Genomic DNA, 25,275 nt, shown 5'->3' with positions numbered 1-25,275 from the left:
CTTGAGACCACCCTCTCTGTGTCCGGACGCCGCTGCGCACGTCACGGTCCTTACAGCCTTTTTTTGCCACCGGCCAGCAAGGCCTTTGTAAATATATCCCAGCTGTTAGTGGGGGAGTCCGGGGACATTTACTCTATTAGGGACATGAGTGGCCATTTGAAATGTGTGCTTTTACAGAGGGCGGAGCTTAGCACTGCAGGCTCCCAGCTTTCCCGGTGCTTCTCCTTACAGACGGTGGCCATCTTACATATGTACACCGGTATCTGTGCAGGGGACAGGATCTGCTCTGCTGTTGCTGGCCTCAGAGGGATCCGCTTTTGCCACTGGCTTCAAGCACCAGCATCTGTGAGCTACAGTGGGGACTTAGAAGCAGTTTGAGGAGAGATAGGCTGTGTAACAAATTGTAAGTCATATTGCTCCTGTGTTACATGCTATAGCGCAGAACTGACTTGTGGCAGCCTCCTTTTTCTAACTCTCATATCCAGTCCTTCGTAACCCTTTTTGTATACTGCTCCTCTATTGTGTGCATAGTGTGGTTGTACTATGGCAGGAGCAGGGGCGTAGCGACAATATTTGCGCCCCCCCCCCCCCCCCGCCGGATAATTTCGGCGCCCCCCCTCCCTAAATTTAGCGCTGCCCCCCGTTCTTACCATGCCTCCCCCGCCGCGTCTGTATTCCGCCGGGAGTCGGGACCGCATATCTACTAATCTGCGTCCCGACGCCTGGCTCCTTGAGTCAAATGTCCATTACAAAATGGCCGTCTCCTTACAGCAGACCGTTTGTAAGCATGCTAGAGGAGGCCATCGCTGCCTCTTCTAGCATCCTTACAAACGGTCTGCTGTAAGGAGGCGGCCATTTTGTAATGGACATTTGACTCAAGGAGCCAGGCGCCGGGACGCAGATTAGTAGATATGCGGTCCCTACTCCCGGCGGAATACAGACGCGGTGGGGGAGACAGCGGTCGGGGAACAGTAAGGAGAGGGGTGGAGGGCAGTGGCCGGTGCCAGCATCTGGCGCCCACGCAGCCCCCGCTCCCCCAAGCAGCAGCGGGGGGCTGCCTTACGCTATCTACGCCACTGGGCAGGAGGTACCTCAAAGGTGACATGTAAGAGATGTAACACTAAGTTTACACCACAGTTAGAGGGTACTGTTATATGTGATAATTGTACAGAACCCCCAGTGTTAACTCCCCAGCAGGAAATTCCTGCATGGTCCTCACAACTAACACAGATTATTTCACATTAATCTTCTGAATTGTCAGCCTCACTAAAGGATAGGGAGGCAGCCACATCCCAGCAGGTCGATTTAACATCAGGTGTGGAATCCCTTACCAGGGATCTGGCCCCAGGGGACCCTGAACCTAGATCCCACCCAGTTTTACCTAGCTCTAAAAGGTTAGAGGACCTTATTGCCATGGTGAAATGAACCTTAAAGGTATATAAGGCTTTATTGCCGACTCATCCACAGATGTTTGGTAAACGACTCAGACAAGCAGCTGCTTTTCCTGTGTCAGAGGAGTTAGACCACCATTTAAAGGATGCTTGGCTGCATCCTGATAAGCGTTTTGCAGATATCAAGTAGATTTTTAACTTCATAGCCCTTTCATGCAGATAGCAGAAAAGAATGTAAGACGCCACCCTCAGTCGAACCGTCAGTCTCTCATCTCTTCAAGAAGACAGTATTCCCTATTCCGGGTGTCTCTTCCCTTAAGAATACTTCCAAGAGGAAGCTGAAGGCTACCTTAAAGACCATCTACACAGCCGCAGGGGTATTACACTGTCCTGCACAGGTGAGATGTTGGGTATATAAGGCAACCCAGATCTCCAAGGTACTTCGTAAAGACCCGGCGGTGGGTGAGTTCTGGACGTATCGGACTTTTGGAAGAGGTGTGGGTGGAGTGTCCATTCTCTCTAATGTACGTCCTGCCGACTGAGGTAGTCTGCTTCCCAGTTGTCTACACCGGGTATGAAGAGCGCAGAGATTACCCGAAGGTGGTCCTGAGCCCAGAGTGGAATCCGACTGATCCTCATGGTGGTGCAGCTGCGTGTCCCACCTTGATTGTTGATATATGCCATAGCCGTGGCATTGTTGGACTGTACTCTGAGGTGTCGCCCCTGGAGTAGAGCTGTCGCTTCCAACAACACGTTGTAGATTGCGCGTAGCTCAAGAATGATGATTGGGAGGAGTTCTCCTGAGGCGTCCAAAGACCTTGGAACTGACAACCCATTGTGACCGCTACCCAACCTCGGAGGCTGGCGTCCGTGGTGAGAAGGGTCTAATCCCAAATGCAGAATCTCCTCCCCTGCAGGAGGTTCAAGGAGTTGAGCCACCAGGCTAGGGAGAGATGAGCCCTCAGTGTAAGAGTTAGCCACTGATGGAGGGTGAGACGAGAGCCCGACCACTGGTGAAGCAGACAGAGCTAGAAAGGCCTGGAACAGAAATAACTGTACTGGATCACTTCAAAAGCGGCCACCATCTTTCCCAGAAGGCAGGTACACAGGCGTATAGTCACCTGCCGGTGTTGTAAGACCAACCGAACTAAAAGTTGGATCGAGGCAACCTTGTCTGCTGGCAAGAATACTTTTTGCTGATCGGTGTGTAGGATCATTCCTAGGAACAACAAACGTTGTGAGGGTTGGAGCTGCAACTTTTGGAAGTGGAGTATCCACCCATGTTGCAGGAGGACACACTGGGTCTATTGGATATTGCAGATCAGAATTTCCACCTTTAGCCAGCGTTTTTCCAGTTAAGGCACCACCGTTATCCCTTGGAATCGGAGCAATTGCATCATGACAACCATGATCTTGTAAAGATCCTGGGTGGGAGGCAAAAAAAGGGGTTGCGGAGTTAGATGCACACCAAATTGGTACAAAAAAGAGGGAGGTTTCTTTGTACCAAAAAGAGAAAAAAGTTTTTACTTTATAAAGAATTTTTCTTAAAAATGGCCCTTGCGTTTTTCTTTTATTGTTTGAAACTCAGGGTCATGAGGTATTTTTAGACATGGTGAAATAGAGAGGTTAAAAATACAGACAATAACTCACAACATACATGGTGTCTAAAAGATATTAGTGGTGAAAATTTGTGAAGAAAATAGTATTTTAAAAAGTGGAGTCCTGCTAGGCTGTATTCTGGGATTGAGTTCTATGAGGTAATCTCTGTTTTTTGCATATATAACTAGGGCTGTATTTCCGCTGTGCAACTCTGTTATTTTAACACAGATCCCAGTTTAACACTCAATGGGGGTGTAGGCTCATATGCTATCTTGTAGCTATATTTTATTATATAATATTAGCCTTTTCTTGGTCCTTAGGTTGTTCATAGATAGCACCCCCACCAACTCAAGTAGATAAGGTGGACCTAAATTTTAAAAAATAAAGGAAATGAATCAAGCAGTGTGCAGACTCACCCTTCCCTCGAAAGATCCTTGGTGCCAAGGACAGCACGAAAGGCAGTGACTGAAACTGAAAATAGTGTTCTCATATGGCCAAACGCAGAAATGCCTGATGTGCCTGTCAAATGAGAACATGAAGGTAGGTGTCCTTGATGTCCAGAGACACCAAGAACTCCCCTGGTTCCAAACCTTTTATTACAGAGTATAACTATTTCATCTTGAACTTCACCACTCACAAGAAAGGGTTGAGATACTTTAGGTTGAGAACAGGTCGTGTTGAGCCGTCCGGCTTTGGCATGAGAAACAAGCCGGAATAAAACCCCTGCATATGCTGGTTAGGTGGTACTGTTATTACCACTCCTGCCTTTAACAGTCTTTGGACCATGGCAGCACCCTGTTCTAGAGAAGCTGATAAACCAGTTGTAAAGAACTGGTGCGGGGGTGCTTTTTGAAAATCTATTTTGCTACTGAAGGCTACTAAATCCCTGACCCAAGCATCCTGACTGGATTGGAACCAGGCCTCTCAGTAAAGTCGCAGACCTGCCCCTACTATGGGACCCCTTAAGTGGGATGGAAGCACATCATGCTAAGAGTTTTAAGGCAGTCTTAGCCTCCTGGTGAGCTGCAAATCTGCCTCCCCTTCCACGACCGCTGGTACCAAGGCCAGATGAAGCGCCGGCCCTGGAATCTAGCCGTTTGATGAAAGGATCAAAAAGATGGGCCCTGAAAGGACCATCTAGGAGGAAGGGAAGGGGCTGCAGAGGGAAGAAATTAAGTCTCATCCCATTTAGCTTGTGAAATCATATTGTTTAATTCAGGACTAAATAGAAAATCACCCTGAAAAGGCATGGCTTCTACTGCTCTTTTGGAATCCGAATTGGCCTGCCATTGGCGCAGCCAGAGATCTCTCTGTGCAGAAATGGACAGGGGGACAAATACATGAAGGCACCACACATGCATCAGCCGAAGCCTTTGAGATAGACCGCGGTCTCCTTAATGTGGTCATGCCCCCGATAGACTTGTTGGCGTCTCGACACAACCATCGGGATCTGGCACTGCTCCTTTTTCTTCAGGCTGGACTCTCCGCAGGTCTGTGCCTAGGCTCCTTAAAGGTACAGGTACCCTTTCTATTTTCTTTCAGCGAAAATTTGCATTGCTGCCTCAAGTGCAGACTTTCTTTCAGCAAGTTTAAGACTTCAACCCCCCTTTCCGACCTCCCATGGCACAGTGGGTCTTAAATTGAATGCTGTCGTTCTTACAATCTCCGTTGTTTGAACCTTTGGAATCTGTAGATCTCAAGTACTTTACCTGGAAGATGGTCCTGCTCTTGGAGCTGGTTTCGGCCAGGTGGGTATCAGATTTAAGTGCGCTGTCCTGTCGTCCACCATTCTTAAAATTTCACGATGATAGGGTGGAATTGCGGACACAGACATCGTTTCTTCGCAAGGTTGTGTCCTCATTTCACATCAATCAACCAATTGTTCTGCCTGCCTTCCAGGATGATTCTGCAGACTCCAGATCTCTAAATGTGGTGCATGCCCTTAAGATCTACTTCTCCAGGACAGCTTCCATACGAAAATTGGACACGTTTTGTACGACTTGGCAATACCAGGCTGCCAGCATCTAAACAAATGTTAGCTAGGTGGCTCCGCCTCACCATTTGTCAGACGTACGTGGCATCTTCACAAGTGCCACCTTCAGAGGCGTAGCTAAGGTGGAGCCGGCGGAGCTTGTGCTCCAGGCGCCGGCTCCTTGCAGGGCGCCAGTGGCCCCCCCTGACAGACCAGAGACAAACTGCCTGCAGCCCCTGACAGACCCATCCCGTCCTTACTGACACCAGAGCGCAGCCAGTCAAGCTCAGCCCGGCTACTGCCTGTAGTGTACGGCTATCAGCGCTTCCGCGTCAGGTGGCTTCCTTCCTTTACTAAACCACCTGATGATGCGGAGCAGTGACAGGCAGTAGCTGGGCTGAACTTAGTTAACTTCCCTGGATGAGCTGGGTTGAAAGCCAGCGCTAGCTTAGTGTATATTATAGCACTGACTGCGCTTAGACATGCATTAAGGGGGAGCCCAGGGGGTACTCCCCCGAAGCTCCCCTTTATCTTAGCGCCCCCCCCCCCCCCAGAGACTGAGACAGGCCGGAGACACCTGCACGGTGCATGCAACAAGAGAACAGCTGCTGCTCCTCAGTCTGATTCATTTCCGGGTGACACAGCAGAGAGAGCTACTGAGCAGTAACTACAGTCTCCGGATTTCATCCTGTCCTCATCTGCTGGTATTTACTTTGTTTATGTTGTTTGTGTATGAATATTTGTAAGCTATGTATGTATGTATGTATGCTGTGTGTATCATATATGTGTGCAGTGTATGTATGTATATATGTATGTTTTGTGTATGCATGCTGTGTTTTTTCTGTGTATGTCTGGTGTGTTGTGTATGTGTCTTGTGCATGTATGTGTTGTGTGTGTGTGTGTATATGTAACTATGTATGCTGTGTGTATCATGTGTTCTGTGTATGTTTGTCTGTAAGTTGTGTGTATGCATGCTGTGTGTTTTCTGTGTATGTCTGGTGTGTTGTGTATGTGTGTATGTGTCTTGTGCATGTATGTGTTGTGTGTGTGTGTGTATATGTAACTATGTATGCTGTGTGTATCATATATGTGTGCTGTGTATGTTTGTATGTATGTGTGTTGTGTGTATGCATGCTGTGTGTTTTCTGTGTATGTCTGGTGTGTTGTGTATGTGTCTTGTGCATGTATGTGTGTGTGTGTGTGTGTGTGTGTGTGTATGTAACTATGTATGCTGTGTGTGTTGGGTATGTATAAATAAAAAATATTTTGTGCACCTGTTAAAAAGTGATTTAAGCAATAAAACAATGACACTTTAATTTCTAGAAACTATGATCTTGGATCTAGGCTGTGGGAAGAGGGGGTTTAGGAACTTAAAAGAGGGGAGTTATGGATTAGACAATGGGGCGACAGTCTTCAGTAAAGAATATAATCGACAAAAGGGTATGAGTGTCAACCCGCCCGAAACGTTGACTCTCACACCCTTGTGTCAATTATATTCTTTACTGAAGACTGCCGCCTATGCAGTAGTGTAAATCTTGTGAGTGCACTCAGCAGCTTCCTGTTATACCTTCCTTTGTGTTAGAGTGGCACCCAAATTGTTGCAGACTCAGTTCTAAGTGCTGGGATCATCTTCACACACACACACACACATTATATATATATATATATATATATATATATATATATATATATATGTCTCTTTAATAGGGGCCCCCCTGTCTGAAGTGCTCCAGGCCCACATACCCTTAATCCGCCCCCCCCCCCCCCCTCTGTGTCCTGCGCCGCTGCCCACCCTCTGTCTCTTCGTGTACTGACTCCTGCACACCCATACATGGGCTCTTGCTAGCGACTACTACCTGTGCTCTCCGCGGGTCCTCCGTAGCTTTGGTGTCAAGCGGTGCTGCGCCTCTCTCTCTTCTTGCCGGCCTGGCCTGTGTGTGGCAGGAAGAGAGAGAGAGATGCAGCGCCGCTTGATGTGAGGCAGGAGCAGATAGAGGCTCAGTGCTGCTTGATGTGTCACCGAAGCTGCTGACTGAAGCCGCAGAGAGACCAGGTAGTGGACACCCGCAGAGAACTCAAGTAGGCTGTCACATGTACGGAGACGGGAACAGCAGCATTGTGCACTGTGCAGTATGACATGCACCTCTGCACTGTGGTAATTGGGATTTTAATCTCCAATTACATGACACACTGCTAGGAGCATGTGTGTGTGTGTGTGTATATATATATATATATATATATTATATACACACACACACACACACACACACACAGGAGAGTAATGGTCGGCACTCCAACAACTTGTTAAATATGAAATCTGGGTGCCCTCCTAGGTAGATCGATTCCCTGCTCCCCGTGTATACCAGTGAACATGCGGCGGCACTCCCAGTCAATAAATGAAGAGACTATACGCTCAGGTAAGCCTATAGCGTATAGTCTCTTTATTTATTGACTGGGAGTGCCGCCGCATGTCCTCCACAGGTATATATATACATATATGTGTGTGTGTGTGTGGGGGGGGCATTACAGCGCATTACACGTGATCGTGTGGTCCCTCTTGGGCGGGCAGCTGCTCAACAACTGTGTAGGGCCTCTACTTCGTCCGATCAGAGAACCTTTATCAAGTTCTACTGTTTTGACACCTTTGCGGCTCAGGCTTCCTAGTTTGGCCGTTCAGTGTTGGGAGGATCTCGGTGCCATCTCACCCATGATGGGAGCTCTGAGACATTCCCACTGTGCACTCCAGTGTCACCTAGTGAATGAAGTAGAAAATGGGATTTTGTACTTACCTTTAAATCCTTTTCTCAGATTTCACAGGTGACACTGGACACTGGTTGATTCCGGTTGTCTGTTGGAACTCCCTTGTCATTTATGTGTGTTGTTGCTTCTGTTTGCAATCTCTATTTTCACTGTTCCTAATCTTTTTTTGTATGGTAGGATGTGTGATGTTTACCCTCCTCCCCTTCCAGCTCCCTCCAGGCACAATTACTCAGACTGCCTAGAAAGGGGAAGTAGAAGGGGAGAAATCACCAACACTTCCTTAATTTCTTAAAATTCTCATGCTCCTTCTAGTCGCCCTTCTATTCCCCACTGTGAACGCCAGTGTCACCTGTCGTATCGGAGAAAATAATTTAGCGTTAAGTACAAAATCCTATTTTCTGCCATTGCAAGGACATCAAGCCCATGTGGTGGGTTACACAGAAAGTGTCTGTGGGGCAGTTGTTGTGGGTGACTGGGCCAGATTCTGTGGGACAGATCTGGTTGGTGACAGGGCAAGAGTGTGTGGGGCAGGTCTGGTTACAGTAACAGCCCCTCAGGCCCTTTTATTATCTACCCCCCCTCTCCCCTTTATTAATCCCCTCAAAGAACCTTCACTTCACTAAGATTACAGCTCCCTCTTTCCCAACTTTTTTAATAAACACGTATTCTGACATAATCTCAACAATCGTATTCAATGTTCAGACTGTCGGAAAGTTTGTGGATAGGCAAAAACAGACGTGGACTTCACAATCTACGGCCGTTTCTGACCATGTAGCAGGCGATTTCCGGCCAGTATTGAATACTTTTACTACCGATATTTCCACTGAAATATTGGCAGAGATTGAATAACCCCCATAGAGTGAAAATCACAGAGTTAGACCAAAGTACTGTTCTGCGATGTGCATTCAGGCTGTAATAGCAGCTAAGCTGCACTACAAGCCTAGTTACCATGGTGTTATTGGTGGCCTAACCATATCGTACATAAAAGGAGACCATAAAATGCCCAAGCAAGATGATTGATTGATTCTAAAATAATCAATAAAATGTCTAGATATAAAGTCAATAGGTCTACCCCAAAAGGTTGCCCTGCAATAGGTCGACAGGGTCAAAATGGTAAACGGTAGACACTTGAAAAGGTTGACATGAGTTTTTCATGCTTCTTTTTTTTTTTGTAGCTTTTTCTTACCTCATTTATGTTGGCATAGAAGGGGAATATAATAGTGTGACAAGCATAGCAAGGCATGCAAGTGTATGCATTACACTAATCTGAGTCCATGTTGATATTTGGCACCCAAAAAGGGGAAAACCTCAAGTCGACCTTTTTAAGGTTGATATTTTGACCCGGTCATCTTTTACCACGTTGACCTTTAACCTGTTGACCTTTTGACCCTTTTAACCTATTGCATGTTGACCTGTTAGGGTAGACCTATTGAGTGTATCTAATATTCCACACCTAAACAAACCCACCCCTCTAAGATTAGGAACCCTGAAGCTTCATTAGTTTCATAGTAGAGCCACCCCTACTTAGTGTTAAGAACTTAATTATTTAATCAGCGGTTTCATAGTCCTCTCCCTACCCAACTGAATGAGAAATGGCCTGAACTGGATCCATGATTTGCTGTTTCCTTGTCTTAGATACTTTCTGTAGTGATCGAAGTCAGCTGTAGTTCCTAATCCTAGTGGGGCAGCCATAGGGACGCTGGGAGGAATAAATATTTTCATGCAGTCTTTTCTCTATTCTAATTTCAGAAGTACATATTGCCCATATATTAAACGGTCTGTCTTGTTTTCTCTCCATCTTCCAGATATTGGACAAGCTGTTGGATCGAGAAAGTCAAACTCACAAGCCACAAACGCTGAGCTCCTTCTACTCTTCCAGTAAACCAACAACTGCAAATCAAAAATCTCCTTCCAAACATGCCTCTCAGTCCACCACAGCCATACTAGTATCAGGTAGCCCAGCCACTCACCAGCAGCCTGGAGTGACCAGTGGAGTGCATGGTGGGATCACTGAGAACTTCCCAGAGAAGAACAATCAGGGTAACCTACACTTATCGCTGTTTTGTACGCTCAGTTGTGGCGCTACACAAGTGGCACAAGAACAGAGTTGCTGTACTGGCTAATATCAATAAGCACTTGGGTATCTGTTCATCCATTTCCACTATTTATTCTATATTAGCTTCAATATAATCACTTTGCTAAGCTGTCCATTGGCAGTTGTACCTGTAATGCTGGTCAGGAGCATGGCCATGAGATTAATATGTACCCTGCTCTGAGGTGAAGGAGGTCAGATGTGCTCCACTTTCACAGCTGTATTCGATCCAACTAAACTAAATATTACTTCTGAAAGTGTGACCGAAATGGGCCACAGATACGCCATGTACATTAGTCACCTGATGCACACTTCCTTTTGTTGCTGTGGCAACCCGACAATACAATTTTTATTTTATATTTAAAGTCTGTGGATTTAGGTATTTAGACTGAGCATTTGTTAGCTCCATATTCCTGAAAAATGGCTATGAAAACCCATGAATGCCTTTTTCCCTTCTCCACATTGTTTGGGCTACTGGATCAGTATGTGTGCTTTGGTTCTTGTATAAGCTGTGAACTATAGGAGTTAGGCCAGTTCAACAACAGCTGGAGTGTCAAGGTTAGCCATCACTGAGTTAGGCTGTATTTGTTCCTATTTTACCTCCTGTCCAATGCTATTTACTTATGGGGCAGTGTGCTCATATACTGGTCTTCTCAGGTCTTTTTGATTTTCTGGTCTTCACAGGTCTTCACCATAGTCAGATTTGAGCCCTTTTTCTTTTCCATTTCTGTTGCGATGGGGCCCTTGGTGTGCACCACAACAACAAGGGCCCCATCATATTGGTGTAGTATAGTGGTTTCCTGTTACGTTTATAAAAAAAATGTATGTATATATATCTTTACAAGTATTGTAGAAGAGAAGTTAACTCTGCCGATCTAGTGTTTACTGGATAAGTCCTAAAGCTTGCCATAACTCAGATGTACATGCTGTATTTGTACCAAATGCAACATGCACATAATCGATCTGTCAATGTTTCCTGTAGATTAACTTTAAGTTCACCTTCTGATATACATTGTGTTACTGTGCATCATGAGATGTGTGTGTTAGTCTACAGCAGGGGTGGCCAAACCGGTCCTCGAGATCTACCAACGGTCCATGTTTTCCAGATCACCTAGCTGGTGCACAGCTGTAGTCAATACTAACGGTCTCATTTTCAAACCTGCTGCATTCATTCCTACTATTCATTCATTCATTCATTCATTCCTACTATAGATCCACAGGTTGCCTGGAAAACATGCACTGTTGGTAGATCTTGAGGACAGGTTTGGCCACCCCTGGTCTACAGCCATTCACAAGATATGTTAATCCAGTGGGTACAATAATTAAGTTAATTATATTATATGCAGATCTATTCTTTCAGTGATAGAAGTATGCCATTTTAGGATGTAACTAGGTTAAACGTGAAGTTCTATTTTCCTCAACACATGAACATTTTAAACCTCTTTCTTTGTGCGCTTATAATACCTCTTTCTTTGTGCGCTTATAATATGGCGATATATGTGCTAGAAACAGGTGTATGCTATTTCTGCCCGAGCAAGTAGTATTAATCACCCCATGCCTATTCTCTGACACTTTCTGTTCAGGTCTCCGTGACAACACACATTCAGGTCTATGTATTAAGCTTTGAGGGTGTCAGCTCCGGACTATTATATAAATAAAAATAGCAGGAGCTGGTTGACGGGTAGTTTATCTCCGATTACTTTACCTCTCCTACTTTTAGTACATAGACCCCCATAGATCCCTTTTCTTGCAAACACTCCCAGAAGGGGAAGATTAGGGTAGTCTGGGACAGTAATACAAATAGTGGCAGTCTAATCAATTGTGGGGGCTACCAGCTGGCTAAGTAATACTTTTTTATTCGGGTTCCATGGTCCCACAAGATGACATTGGGTTGTAGGCGGTTAAGTAAGCCTGAGATATTCCTTTGTGATACACAAATTGTGACTTCCAAGACCTTAGTCAGGTCCTCCTTCACTCTATGTATGTGTGAGTAAGTGCACTGGCATGCTCTTGTCTATTTTCTTCCTTCTCCGCTTCCTGCTATTGGCTGGCTAACAAGCTGATGAGCTAGGCATGGAGGCGGGGTTATATGGGAGAGGAACCGTGCATCCTGGGAAACGTGAAAGCTTTGCTGATTGGTGCCACAGTCGTCTGAACCACCTACAACCCAATGTCACCCTGTGGGAACCATGAACCTCGAAGAAAGAGAGTTAACCTAAGGTGACCTACCTTACCATAACTCTCTTTTTGTGGAAATAAACAGTCGGGTCAGTTTTTCCCCCTTTCACGATGCAGTTTTCCTAGTCTGTTTATAGATTAGTTAACAATTTTTGCTGTTTCAGCAGAAGGCTTTTATATAAACCCTCCCAGCACAATCATTAGGTAAGATAAAGAAAGTCAAGCCTCTGCTTTCAAAGTTTCGACTGAACAGGCAGTGATCCGGATTACAGATTAGACCAAGTGTGTAAAAAAACAGTGTTGTGTTGTGTGTTGCAGACAGCTCCCAGAAATCGAGCAGTGAAACAACGGGCGAAACACAAGTGTACAAACAGGAAGGGAAAGTCCCGAGCCGGCTAGCTCTGGGAAACAGAGGAGGATATAATGGGAGATGTTGGGGTTCACCAGTGCGTCAGAAAAAGAAACATACAGGTAACTGGCATTTAGCAATTAGTCTTGAATTGTGTGTGTGTGTGTGTGTGTGTATGTATGTTTGTATATATAATATAATTGAAGGTACTTGTGTATTATCACGGCGCCCAAGTTTCTTACGTAGGGCACCGTGGTAAAATCGCATCGCATGAGGCATTGTAACGGCCGTGCGATGGGATCAGATCCGATTTTCCTATGTCATTCGTTTGGAGGCAAATTTAAAATATTATTTTATGTACAATAGGTACAGGGTTGTATTCCCTGTTAGTGTAAGGACTGTGTATTTTGCTCATACTATATGTCTGGATTATGCGCTGGATAGAGATAAGAGAGAATTAAGTGAAAATCAGTGCACCTTGAGCAAATTCTTCTGCTGTGAATGAAAACAACTGACATTTGTGTAAAGTCAATATTCACACTGGGTGCCGATTTCCTTGACATTCCTGTCATTCAATTCTCTCATCTTTATCCAGCGCATAATCCAGACATATAGTCTGAGCAAAATATGCAGTCCTTACACTAACAGGGAATACAACCCTTTATCCCTTTATCTATTTATCTATCGTACATAAAATAATATCTTAAATTTGCCTCCAAACGAGCCCTAGGCGTATATCACTGGGCACACATCCTTATCTTAAAACAGGAGGTGCCAGCAAGACACACTCCTGACCCCGTAGGGGGACCATACCCCCAATAGCACAGCCGATTTACTAACAGCTCACTCCTATTTTAAATGACTTTGTCTATTCAGTTATCCCTCTTTAACATAATATAAATAAAAGTTAAGTTTTAAATTACTGTATATTTTTCAAGAGTGCCCCAAGAAAAGAGTCCTCTTTCCCTCTCCAAATAGTTTCAGTTACAATCGAACTCAGGGGAGCACCACCAACTCATAAGTGCCCAAAAAATTCCCCCTTTCTTTGGGGATTTGGAATTCTTTAAGAGATTTGGTCTAAGGCCACTCAGGCTGAACCCCACTACAGGAAGGGAAGGTCTCACTTGACCACCCCTACCCTTTGTGGGATCAACCTTGTGCGGAATCTCCAAAAAAACTACTTTCTCCTGCTCCTGTAAATAGGCAGATTGATATCATGCAATTAAGTAACAAAATATTGTTGATACTCTGTAGCCTCTAATATAACAGCATGACAAAATGAAGAGTTCAATATAGTGAATGGAATTTGCTTATTTAAGTACAAAAGCAGTTTCTAAAAAATAAATAAAAAAAATTGGCTTTATTGCATGCAATAAGACAAGTTGATTAATTTGCATCATCCATCAGATATTAGTATATTTCTTCCTTAAGACTATTGGTATAGCCAAAGTTAAGTCACATAAAGTTCTGAAAGTAAGGGTTTTAAACAGACTAAATGGTCAAATATGTCTGTAATGATAGTTACCCACAGTGCTCAAAATTTCAGAAAAAAGAAATAAAAAAACTATAAAAAAAAGGTACTTGTGTACTAGCACGGCGCCCATCGCATCGCAGACCATATCGCATGCGATGCGACGCGATATCGGCCGATGTTCTACAATGGCATACAATTTTTAAATTGTATGCCATTGTATATGGCATACAATGCGATGGGATGCGATTATAAATTGTATAAGCACCCTAATGGGTTCTTGCAATGCTTAAATGCACCCCCACGCCACCCCCCAAGTATAAACGTGAACCCGAAGCATGGCGAGCGCAGCGAACCCGCGATGGGCGGCGGTGCGCGTCCTACGACCTTTTCATACCCCCACTATCCACGTCGGCGTGGAGTTGATTTTATAAAGTGTGGTGAGCGCACGCGGATACCTTCACAGGTATCCGCGTCCCCTCGCGGGCTTCACAGGTATCCGCGTCCCCTCGCGGGGCTCGCCACGCTTCGGGCTTGGTGGCTCGCTGCGCTCGCCACACTTTATAAAATCAACTCCATGCCGACGTGGATAGTGAGGGTATGAAAAGGTCGTAGGACGCGGGCTCGCTGCGCTCGCCACACTTCGGGTTCACGTTTATACTTGAAGGGTGGCGTGGGGGTGCATTTAAGCATTGTAAGCACCCATTAGGGTGCTTAAAAGCACCCATTAGGGTGCTTATACAATTTAATATCGTATATGGGTCAAAATCGCATCGCATGCCATCGGGTGTATGGCATGCGATGCGATAAAAAATCGGGCGACTAATTATCGTGGGCGCCGTGCTAGTACACAAGTACCAAAAACACAATTGGGACTGATTTCACAAATATATGATTATTTAATAAACGCACACAAAATAGATTTGCCAAAATCCATAAATGGTATAAAACCACATCTTAAAAACACATGGTAAAATACAATGCTTTGCACCCATGTAGACTTAGCTATATAGATTATAGCTATCCGTTCCTATGATGCCCAAGAAAGTCAATATATATTATGTCAAATTAGTAAATGTTCATTACAATCCACCATACATGAGAAGATGAAAGGTCGCCCCTGTTTGCCTCCTAACATGGGTGTATAAGCTGGTCTAGGTTAAAGTCCAGTCCACCATGAAGGATTATCTTGGTGAGTGTGGCAATAGGGATGACCATCGATGATTATGGCCGATACTTTGTCAAATACTTTCGCCATCTATGGGGCGAGAACCAGATGATTTCCCTACATCGATGGCACAGCAAAAACGTTTCTTTTTCTTTCTTTTTTTTCAAGATGCTGGGACACGGAGCATAGCTAAAAGTATTGATGGTTGTCCATCACATAGTTTATAACTGTTGATAGCTGGTTGCAGAATTGCCATAGATGGTGAATGCATCGATGGTCATCCCTATGTGGCAGGTCTGGGTGGCAGAGTTTTGAGTTCCAAATATTAGGCACACAGATGGATAGTGTCTGGAGCTGGTTTGGATATGTCCAAGGTTCAGATGGTGCAAGCAGTAGGATCCTACTGCTTCCACAATCTGGACCTTGGTAAGGAATATTTACTCTTAGCATAATCTATATTGACTTTCTTAGGCATCATAGGAACGGTTAGCTAAAACCAATATACCAAAATCTACATTGGTGCAAAGCATTGTATTTTACCATGTGTTTCTATCATGTGGCTTTAAATCATTTATGGATATTTACAAAACTATTTTTTGTGTGTTTATTAAATAATTATATATTTGGTGAAATCAGTCTAATTGTTTTTTTTACTTAATTTTTCCTAAATTTTGAGCACTGCTACTACCTTTGTTTTTGTATATTCACATTCCTGGCCTTAAGGGGCTGCTGGCTAGGCAGTCCCGTCACGGCGCCACATCCCCTCTTAGGGGGGGACCCCTTTTTAGTTTATATATTATATATTTACAGGAGCAGCCTGAGCTATGAGAGCAAGTGCATTTATATGCCTTGTTGTTTGTCCTGTTTAGTATTTAGGTTGTATTGTGTTTTACTGTGTTATTTTGGCTAAATACTGTCCTATATAAAATATTGGATCCATAAATCAGACAGTGTTCGGTTTCTTGTGTTTTTTTTTCTATTTAAAATAGTAACCTTCTGTATTTAAAGATTTGGCATTTGTGTATTGACTTTGGGCCAAAAAACAAACAAAACTTTTTTGTTTAAACCTGCAGGAATGGCCAGCATTGACAGCAGCGCACCAGAAACCACATCGGACAGTTCCCCAACCCTTAGTCGCCGGCCATTACGTGGAGGTTGGGGAGCCACACCCTGGGGACGGGGACAGGATAGTGACAGCATCAGCAGCTCCTCCAGCGATTCACTGGGATCATCATCCTCTAGTGGTAGTAGGAGGGCAAATGGGGGAGCCAGGGCCAAGACGGTGGAGGTGGGCAGGTAAGTGCATTCATCTGGTTTAATAAAATGGGATTATTTTCATTTTTAGTTGAGATTAATGAAGTTCCTGGTAAACTAATATTTATTTGTTGTTTTTTTTTGTTTAAATTTTCCAGATACAAAGGACGTCGCTTGGAAAGCCATGCTCCCCATGTTCCTAATCAGCCCTCAGAAGCAGCTGCCCACTTCTATTTTGAATTGGCTAAGACTGTTCTTATTAAGGCTGGGGGGAACAGCAGCACTTCCATTTTTACACATCCCTCCTCCAGTGGTGGACACCAAGGGCCACATCGCAACTTGCACCTCTGTGCCTTTGAAATAGGACTCTATGCCCTGGGCCTGCACAACTTTGTGTCACCAAACTGGTTGTCTAGAACCTACTCTTCACACGTCTCCTGGATAACTGGTGAGAATTGCAGAAAGGTTGGGTGTTGGAATCATGCAGTCTGAATTGATAGCTTGAAATAGAATATTTGGTTATTTCACTGAAATGCATGATAGATCTTTTTATTTTCTATAGCCAAACACTGACACCTTTCTTTACCTACAAACTAACTCCAAAGGCCAAATTTGCAGAGGCGGCATGGCACAACAAACAGTAACGTACAGTCACCCGACATAAAATACACGTCAAGGGCTATACGTTTGTCCTATAAGGCCAGTATTTAGGGTTCTTTATGGATTCCGACTGGCACTTGTACATCACAGACCCAGTTTTTGCGCTCACTGTTGCTCTCCCTTGGAATGTAGCCTAATCTTCTTTAACCACATTGAACTTTTGAACGGATCGAATGCAGCTTTCTGGTTTGTCATGTAAGTGTCTTCTCACATCATACATCAGGCTTCTGTAAGTCCCACTGAGACCTGAACTCCATTGTAAACACAGTATGACAGCTGGATGTGTTGTGGTTTTGGTAAAAAAAAAAGTCTAAATTTTATGTTGTAACAACACGCAATCTCCAGACCAGGATGCTGGCGTCACTATAAAGTTGCCAGCATCCCAATTACCGCTGGTAGACAGTCTGCTTCTTCCAACACAGCTTTACTGGTCCAGAAGTGTGAATATACTCTCCATCTGACCCGATGCTTGCTCAGTTGACCGATGTTCATGCAGGTGATTCGATTTTGCATCTTTGGATGCTGCAGCAAATTAGCAAGCTGGCAGGAGGCGCCTGTTTATACAAGATTGTGCTACGGTATTCGCATATTTCCGTACAGCCACAGTGTCTAAAGTGACTGCTGCTTTGTATACTACATCCATCTCTGAATCTCTGTGTTACGGGTATCTGTCCAGCTGTATTTGCGGCGGCATGGGGCTCTGTGATGAGGGTGTATGGTGCGGTTTGTACTTGTTACAGTATAGGACACTGGTGTCTTATGTGGCCCTCTGTTGAATGCGTCTGGTGCAAAGTGGGTTGCTATGTGGAAATGTGTGGATTTTGCTGCATTGGTTGTGGTCTGTGATGTTCTGCTAGAAACCATTTTGGTGCTTCATAAGTGTCAGGAGAATATGCATTTATAATGCAACCAAGTTCTGGACAAGACAGTTGTTGGCTAGAATACTGTATGATCAGTGAATTATGACACATTTACCCAGGTATCCATAATGAATTTAAATATACGTTTTTATGGAACTCTTAAATCGATTGGGTGATCCTTGATCCTCCACTGGCAAAATCCAACATTTCTGACTCGCTGATTCTGATCATTGTTTTGCTAGTTTCATTGGCAAAATGCAGAATTGGGTATTGTTGATGTATGAGGTACATTACTTACATTTACTAGGTCTTTACACATTATTGTGTCTTGCTGTGTTACTTATCACCGTGATTTTGGATTCCAGGGCAGGCGATGGAGATTGGCAGTGCAGCCCTAAATATTCTTGTGGAGTGCTGGGACGGGCATCTCACACCACCGGAAGTAGCCTCTTTAGCAGACAGGGCTTCCAGGGCAAGAGATTCTAACATGGTCCGAGCAGCAGCTGAACTGGCACTGAGCTGCCTCCCTCATGCCCATGCTCTGAACCCCAATGAGATCCAGCGAGCCTTGGTGCAGTGCAAGGAGCAGGTACGTATGTGTCTGATGTGTAATAAATCTAGAAGAACTACAAAGTACTGTGCTCTACCGCAATGCTATATATCTTTACATAAACGCCACTTAAATAAATGATCCAAATGTATAGAAATCTAGATTTACATTTTGGTGTAATACATACCCTCCAACATGACCCATTCCATAAGGTACAAAATGCTCTGTTCCTGGACTTCCCTGCCAGTGGCAGTTACAGATGTGAGCCTGCAGCACAGTCCAATATTCAAAAAGGGGAGCCACACCAGCTGCCATCCCAAACATCACTGAGAGTTGATGTGACCCCCCCCCTCTTTGAATATTGGACTGTGCTGTAGGCTCCCATCTGTAACTGTCACTGGCAGGGAAGTCCAGGAACAGAGCATTTTGTACCTAATGGGATGGGTCATGTTGGAGGGTATGGTAATATAATGGTAGAATGTAATATAATTAACCAATCATCACAAATGTAAATAGACACAAAGGGCTACATGCAATAGCCCCTGAGTCCCAAAGGTCTTTAGTACAAGTCCGTCTGTTTTTTTTAAAGCAGCAATCATTTACAAGGCAAAACACAAAAGTCCTGCACCTCCGGAACCCAAAGGTTATTACGTTTATCTCAAAATGTTTATTCAGAGTGGAATTGGAAGAATAAAGTATTAAGAAACATTTTGGTTTCCTCCCTAGGACAACCTGATGCTGGAGAAGGCCTGTATGGCAGTTGAAGATGCAGCTAAAGGGGGAGGGGTTTACCCAGAGGTCTTGTTTGAAGTGGCTCATCAATGGTACTGGCTGTATGAGCAGATGGTAGGGGGAACCCCAGCCCAGAGAGAAGGAGCCACCGGATGCAGTGCAGGAGGAGCACGTTCCATTGTTGAAGCTGTGCGTGGACTTACCGACGGCAGGATAATCCCAGATACCTCCACAGTGACTGTAGCAGCAGCAGTGACCGCTGCAACTGTGGTCCCGGTGATATCAGTCGGGTCAACCATTTACCAGCAGCATACTGCAATGGCGCATGCTCATACCCAGGGACTACACCCGTATACTACCCTGCAAACGCATATACCAACTGTTTGTAATCCACAGTACATTGGGATACCCCGCCAACAAATCCCACAACCAACAGTCTTCCCAGTTCCCGGAACTTTGTACACACAGGTAAGCCATGCATAGGATCAGGAGAGTCTGCTTCTATGACTTGTCCTCAGAAGAAGACAGACACTTTGGAACTACTTACCCAAGTATGTCAGTGTCTTCGTGTGTTAATTGCTGAATATATTCCATTGTTATTGCAAGTGTTGTGTAAAAAAACCTTCACAGGCCAATGTAAAGCGTGAAGGTTTTAAATCCTTGTAAATCCTTGTTTCAAATCCTTGTAATGACATGCCAGACATATTGGCTGCATTGGTCTTGGAGGCAAGTCTTTTTTACTGTCAGTCCAGTCACATTATTATGACCAACAGCTAATAGCTAGAGTAACCACTGTGTGCAGCATGGACAGCAGCTAGATGGGCTGAGAGTGACTCAGTAAGGTGCGGGTAGGTTGGCACAGGTATCTGGAGCCATGCTGACTGCAGTGCATCCCACAGCTGCTGGAGGGTGTGTGGGGGAGGATCCATTGAGCGAACACGACGATCGAGATGATCTTACAGATGCTCAATTGGGTTCAAGTCTGGGGAGTTTTTCGGCCAAAGATGGACTTGAAAGTCTTGGTCTTGCTTGTCCAGTCACTGTCGGACATTTCTAGTTGTGTGAGATGTTGCAGTTTCTTGCTGGAAGATCCCATCCACACCAGGGAAGGCAATCTGCATGTATGGTTGTATGTAATCTACAAGGATGGATTATTAGCCAAATTGGTTATGAATTCATGGATGAATGGGCCCAGAGAATTCAAACTCAAACATTCCCCAGACCCGAACGCTGCCTCCACGGTTCACTAATAAGTGGTGATCCGATTCTGATACTGCGGGGGAATGGGGTGGAACTGAGCTCCACCACCTCTAATTTTGGTGAGGTGGAACATTTTAACCTCCACATTGGCCCTGCACAGTAATTCTCATAGAAAAGCAATCTTGTTTGCATGGGGATGCCAAATACCCCACCATTGACCCTGTCTCTGCCTAATGTGGGGGAGGGGAAGGGGTTAATTACAGTAGGTGGCATACAGTAGGTGACACCTCTGCATGTCCTTTAAGTCCTGCTACCAGGTAAATTGAAGCTTTTTCCACCTATGCCCCTTCGTTATCATGGGTGCAGACTATCCATTTACTTTGCATCCCTATACACAGCAAGGTTCGCTGAACTGTTTTTAGACGCATGTCTGGTAGCCCCCAGGTTCATTTTGACAGTAAGCTGCTCCACTGCAGAGTGCTGGTTGTTCCCCTATTACAACTCGGATATATCTCCCCTTTTGCCCATAATAAATGGCCTACCACACACCTTGTATAACCACCAAGCCAACGCACCACACGTGACGTTCATGAGCTATGCGGTGTCTACATCAAATGTAAGAGGTGGCCATAATAATGTGACTCCTCTCTTCTCTCCAACTGCTGAAGTGACCATATGAAGCTACTCACCTGCCCAAGCTCAGAGAATGGAGATGGTCACTTTGGACAGCTAGAAGATGTTCTGTAGGAAATGCATTTATGGACAAACGGTGCAATGATCCACTCCCAGACATTACACCAATTTTAGAACTGTTTAGCGGTTTCTGTGCATTTGAGTCCAACATTAACTAAATTAGTTGTGACTGTTCCAAATGTTTTTATTCCTGTTTTTTGTTTTGAAGGGTGTCCACCCAGCTTTCATTGGAGCCCAGTATCCTTACACCGTTACAACCCCGTCTATAGCCGCCACAGCCGTGTCTTTCCCGGGGGCTCCAGTTCCCTCAATGACACAGATTGCTGTCCATCCTTACCATACAGAGGCAGGACTGTCGCTGTCCTCTAATGTAGCAAGTGAGTAAGCACCTGCACACACACCGTATTTCACTTACATTCTCATTTCCCATGTGGCCTATACGGTTACAGTATAAATGGTAGACCATGTCTAGGTCAACCACTAATGGTCGACATCTTGAAATGGTCGACATCTTGAAATGGTCGACATCTTGAAATGGTCGACATTGACAAAGGTCAACACAAGGTTGTGGTCGACAGACCGTTATGGCCAACATGAATAAGGTTGGCTTGCTGTGCTCGCCCTGCTTCTTGCCCGGTGCCTCGCTGTGCTCAGCACACTATTATATTCCCTCCCTATGCCCACTGGGATGGTAAAGTATGAAAAACCACCTTTAAAAAAATAAAAATAAAAACGGTACTTGTGTAGTTTCACGGCGGCACTTCCCTGCGGATCGCATCGTATGCCAATATTGCATATGATTTGAATACGATTCGATCCACGATGCGATTTAACACACCCCCACTATCCGAAGCGTGGCGAGCGGACGCGGTAAGTGTCCTCACATCCTGTTCATACCCCCACTATCCATGTCGGCGTGGAGTTGATTCTATAAAGTGTGGCGAGCGGATGCGGAAAAACGAGCCCGAAGCATGGTGAGCGGACATGGATTACTTGACATGAATTCCGTATCCACTCGCCAGGCGCTCACCACACTTATAAAATCAACTCCACACCGATGTGGTAGTGGGGGTATGAACAGGTTGGGAGGACGCGTACTGCGCTCGCCACGCTTCGGGCTGACATGGATAGTGGGGGTGTGCTAAATCGCATTGCAGATCGAATCCTATGCAAATTGTATGCAAATATTGCATGCAATTTGCATATGATCTGCTGGGAAGTGCCGCCGTGAAACTACACAAGTACCATAAAAACCTGAAAAACACGTCGATCTTTTTCATGTTGACCTTTTGTCAGTGTCGACCTAGACATTGTCTACCCCGTGACCGCATACCAACATTTATACCTAGAAGAGAATGTTGCAATGGCTGTACAAGGTTTATACCACTAGGTGGTGCTGTAATTCCAATACCACAAAGAAATTGAGTGTAGAGTATGTGTTGCTGTGGTAACAACAAATGTGATCCACTTCAGGGCAAAAGAAAGTTCTCCTCAATTAAGGAGCTGAGCCCTTTGTAATTGTGGAAGATCAAACATTTAGTAGTGCAAAATACATTGCAGTCAAATCTCTTTCTGTCTCTTGTCTAGCTCCTTCTGATAGGCAGATATAACTATGGGGAAAAGGTACATATAGCTGACTTTCTTGCTTCTTTTGGGTTATTAGTATTAAAGAGTGTGGCCTGTTTGCAGACTCCTTGGGATATAGCACCAGTGAATCTCATGAGGTTTATGGGGGAATAGGTTTAACAATGACCTCCTTGCAGTCTCTACCTTTCATGATTCCAGTAGGGAGCGTTCACACCGGAACAACGTTTCCAGCAATCCCGGGAACCACCCTGACCACACTAAGCACCCAGCCCGCGTCCCTTGTCACAGGGGGATTCCCAGTTGAGGATGAGCAGCACAGTCAGCCAGTCAGCCCGCAAGGCCTGCACTACCTCCACTCAGCCTATCGAGTTGGTAAGTGAACTTCGTTACTTGGAACTGTATTGGGCAATTGCTGTAATCTCCATAGGGGTTGGGATCATTTGGTCTATTGCATTATGGTCGAAAGTCATTAGGTCGACATGCTAAAAGGTCGACATGACTCTAGGTCGACATGGGAAAAGGTCGACATGATTCTAGGTCGAAAGGTCATTAGTTCGACAGGTCATTAGTTCGACAAGGTCATTAGTTCGACATTGTCTATGTCGACATTCACAAGGTCGACATGGGGTTTTTCACTGTTTTTTTTACCTGAATGTCAACACAGTCGACATGGACACAGTTCAAAGTGCACTGCATCCCCTCGCATCGCTCGCTGCGCTCGCTATGCGTCGGGCACGATGCCTCGCTACGCTCGGCACACTATTTTATTCTCCCACCACGCCCTAGTGGATGGTAGGGCATGAAATACCGCCTGTCGGCACATGTTGGCTCAAAAAACAGTGAAAAACTCCATGTCGACCTTGTGAATGTCGACATAGACAATGTCGAACTAATGACCTTGTCGAACTAATGACCTTGTCGAACTAATGACCTTGTCGAACTTTCTGACCTTGTCGAACTAATGACCTGTCGAACTAATGACCTTTCGAACTAGAATCATGTCGACCTTTTCCCATGTCGACCTAGAGTCATGTCGACCTTTTAGCATGTCGACCTAATGGATTCGACCTAATGACTGTCGACCATAATGCAGTAGACCAAATGACCGCATCCCCTCCATAGTAATATTGGTAGAACCTCTGTATAATTTGTAGCACACAAGCTGCACACTATAAACACTTAAGGTATCAATAAATCTACACGCAATCTCTTTTTAACCCTATATGGAACTTAAAGTATTTAATATTCTGTTTGAATAAAAGAAAAAGTTATATTATAGAACCATACATCACACAATTAGCTAAATCCGTTATATACTGTAGGGCAGTGGTTCCCAAACTGTGCGCCTAGGCTCCCTGGGGTGCCTTGGAGCACTTGCAGGGGTGCCTCAGGTTGGTGGTCCAGAACCAATTAAAATTGTTTATGGTCAATGTAATGGGCAAAATCAGTGCTTGTGGCTTTCAGTTATAAAATATGTGAATAAACAGAAGTGAATCATGTTCCTCACCACATAACTGGACCTAAGGATAACATTTAAGCACAACTTATTATTTTTTATTCTTGGTAACAAACTTTTGGCCTAGGGGTGCCCTGAAAAATACTCTGATACTCTAGGGTGCCGTGATTAAAAAAAGTTTGGGAACCACTGCTGTAGGGGAAGATTTAAGAATGAGCGATATTCTTATCCATTGTTACTAATTTTAATTGTTGCTCTAACCAATCCGCTGCTGCCATTTTTGAGACACATGAGTTAGGAGCTGCTCGGTTGGAGCACCCTTTAGGATTAGTAGTGAATGATAACAAGAACAGGATTTATTATTTTCTAACACAGGGTAACAAATGCCGTTGTGCTTTACAGTTAAATATTAATTCCTCCCAAGTTCTGGCAATCTCTACAAATGTCATGTTAGATAGATGTGTCTTCAGTTTAGCTTTTCTTCTGTCCCCCTCCCACCTATTCCTGTAATTATACTGTGGCTATGATTCTATGCAATGTTTATACATACAGTAGCAGCACAATATGGCAGTGTCCCGCTGAACCGGCCATCTGTGAATATGCATCCCGCTACCAGGGACACAAGAACATTGCAAGTTATTAGAAAGGAAAAAGTAAAAGGAAAGGTTTGCGCAGCAATGAGCCATCTACACCGGAGCAGAATGTAACTTCTCTTTAGATCCATTTTCTTCATCGTAATGGTTTTGATGCTCACAGGCTGTATTCTTTGTTACATTCTTGGTATTTGAATACTTCTCTTTTCCGGGTTGCCTACTTTTAAAGGCTCCTCTCTGGGAGAATGCCAGAGAGGAGACTGTCAGCAGCAGTTTGGGGGGCAGGGCCTGATGTCATCTAACCCCACCCCCAGTGCCGCAAATCCTACAATTTGCATGTCTTAGAGGAGAGGGCGGGACAAAATGACATGATTTGCCTCTTTAGCCCCGCCCCTGAAAAGGCAAGAAACGCAGGAAACTAACGCTAGTGCGGGGACCCAATTTTTGGGAGCCTCCCGGCCATTCTGGGAGGGTAGGCAACCCAATTTTTAATATCTATTTACAACCTTTTCTATTCTGTGTTTTAATAATGACAGTAGTGTGGGAATATATGCTAACGGCACTGCCTAAGACCTGGACCTCTCCATGTATCACACTCATTATGTATAAAAGGTTTTGGCGGTGTAAGTACTCAGTAACCCACAGTAACCATTCCCACATTTCACGTCTAGCCTAGCAGTATGCGTTATGTCAGGACATGTCACATCTTT

The 25,275-nt window shown here is 44.7% G+C and overlaps 1 protein-coding gene across 3 annotated transcripts in view; it reads left to right on the top strand.

Annotated features, from left to right (window-relative positions):
* ZSWIM8 (zinc finger SWIM-type containing 8) overlaps positions 1–25,275 on the top strand; it is a 101,300-nt gene that overhangs the window by 71,875 nt on the left and 4,150 nt on the right. The window contains exons 16-24 of one of the 3 annotated variants that reach the window (XM_083148571.1): positions 9,528–9,762; positions 12,311–12,463; positions 16,054–16,276; positions 16,393–16,682; positions 18,120–18,343; positions 18,897–18,947; positions 19,031–19,504; positions 21,138–21,306; positions 22,718–22,888. In XM_083148571.1, coding sequence (XP_083004697.1) covers positions 9,528–9,762; positions 12,311–12,463; positions 16,054–16,276; positions 16,393–16,682; positions 18,120–18,343; positions 18,897–18,947; positions 19,031–19,504; positions 21,138–21,306; positions 22,718–22,888 — 1,990 coding nt within the window. Of the gene's footprint in view, positions 1–9,527; positions 9,763–12,310; positions 12,464–16,053; positions 16,277–16,392; positions 16,683–18,119; positions 18,344–18,896; positions 18,948–19,030; positions 19,505–21,137; positions 21,307–22,714; positions 22,889–25,275 lie in introns of all 3 variants that reach the window. The other 2 variants (XM_083148569.1, XM_083148572.1) reach the window with 2 other exon arrangements.

The sequence above is a fragment of the Crinia signifera genome, chromosome 6 (genome assembly GCF_055691185.1).
Source record: "Crinia signifera chromosome 6, ASM5569118v1, whole genome shotgun sequence".
In the NCBI taxonomy this organism is placed as follows: Eukaryota; Metazoa; Chordata; class Amphibia; order Anura; family Myobatrachidae; genus Crinia; species Crinia signifera.
Note: the sequence above shows the minus strand (reverse complement) of the source record. Positions and strands in the feature narration are given on the sequence as shown.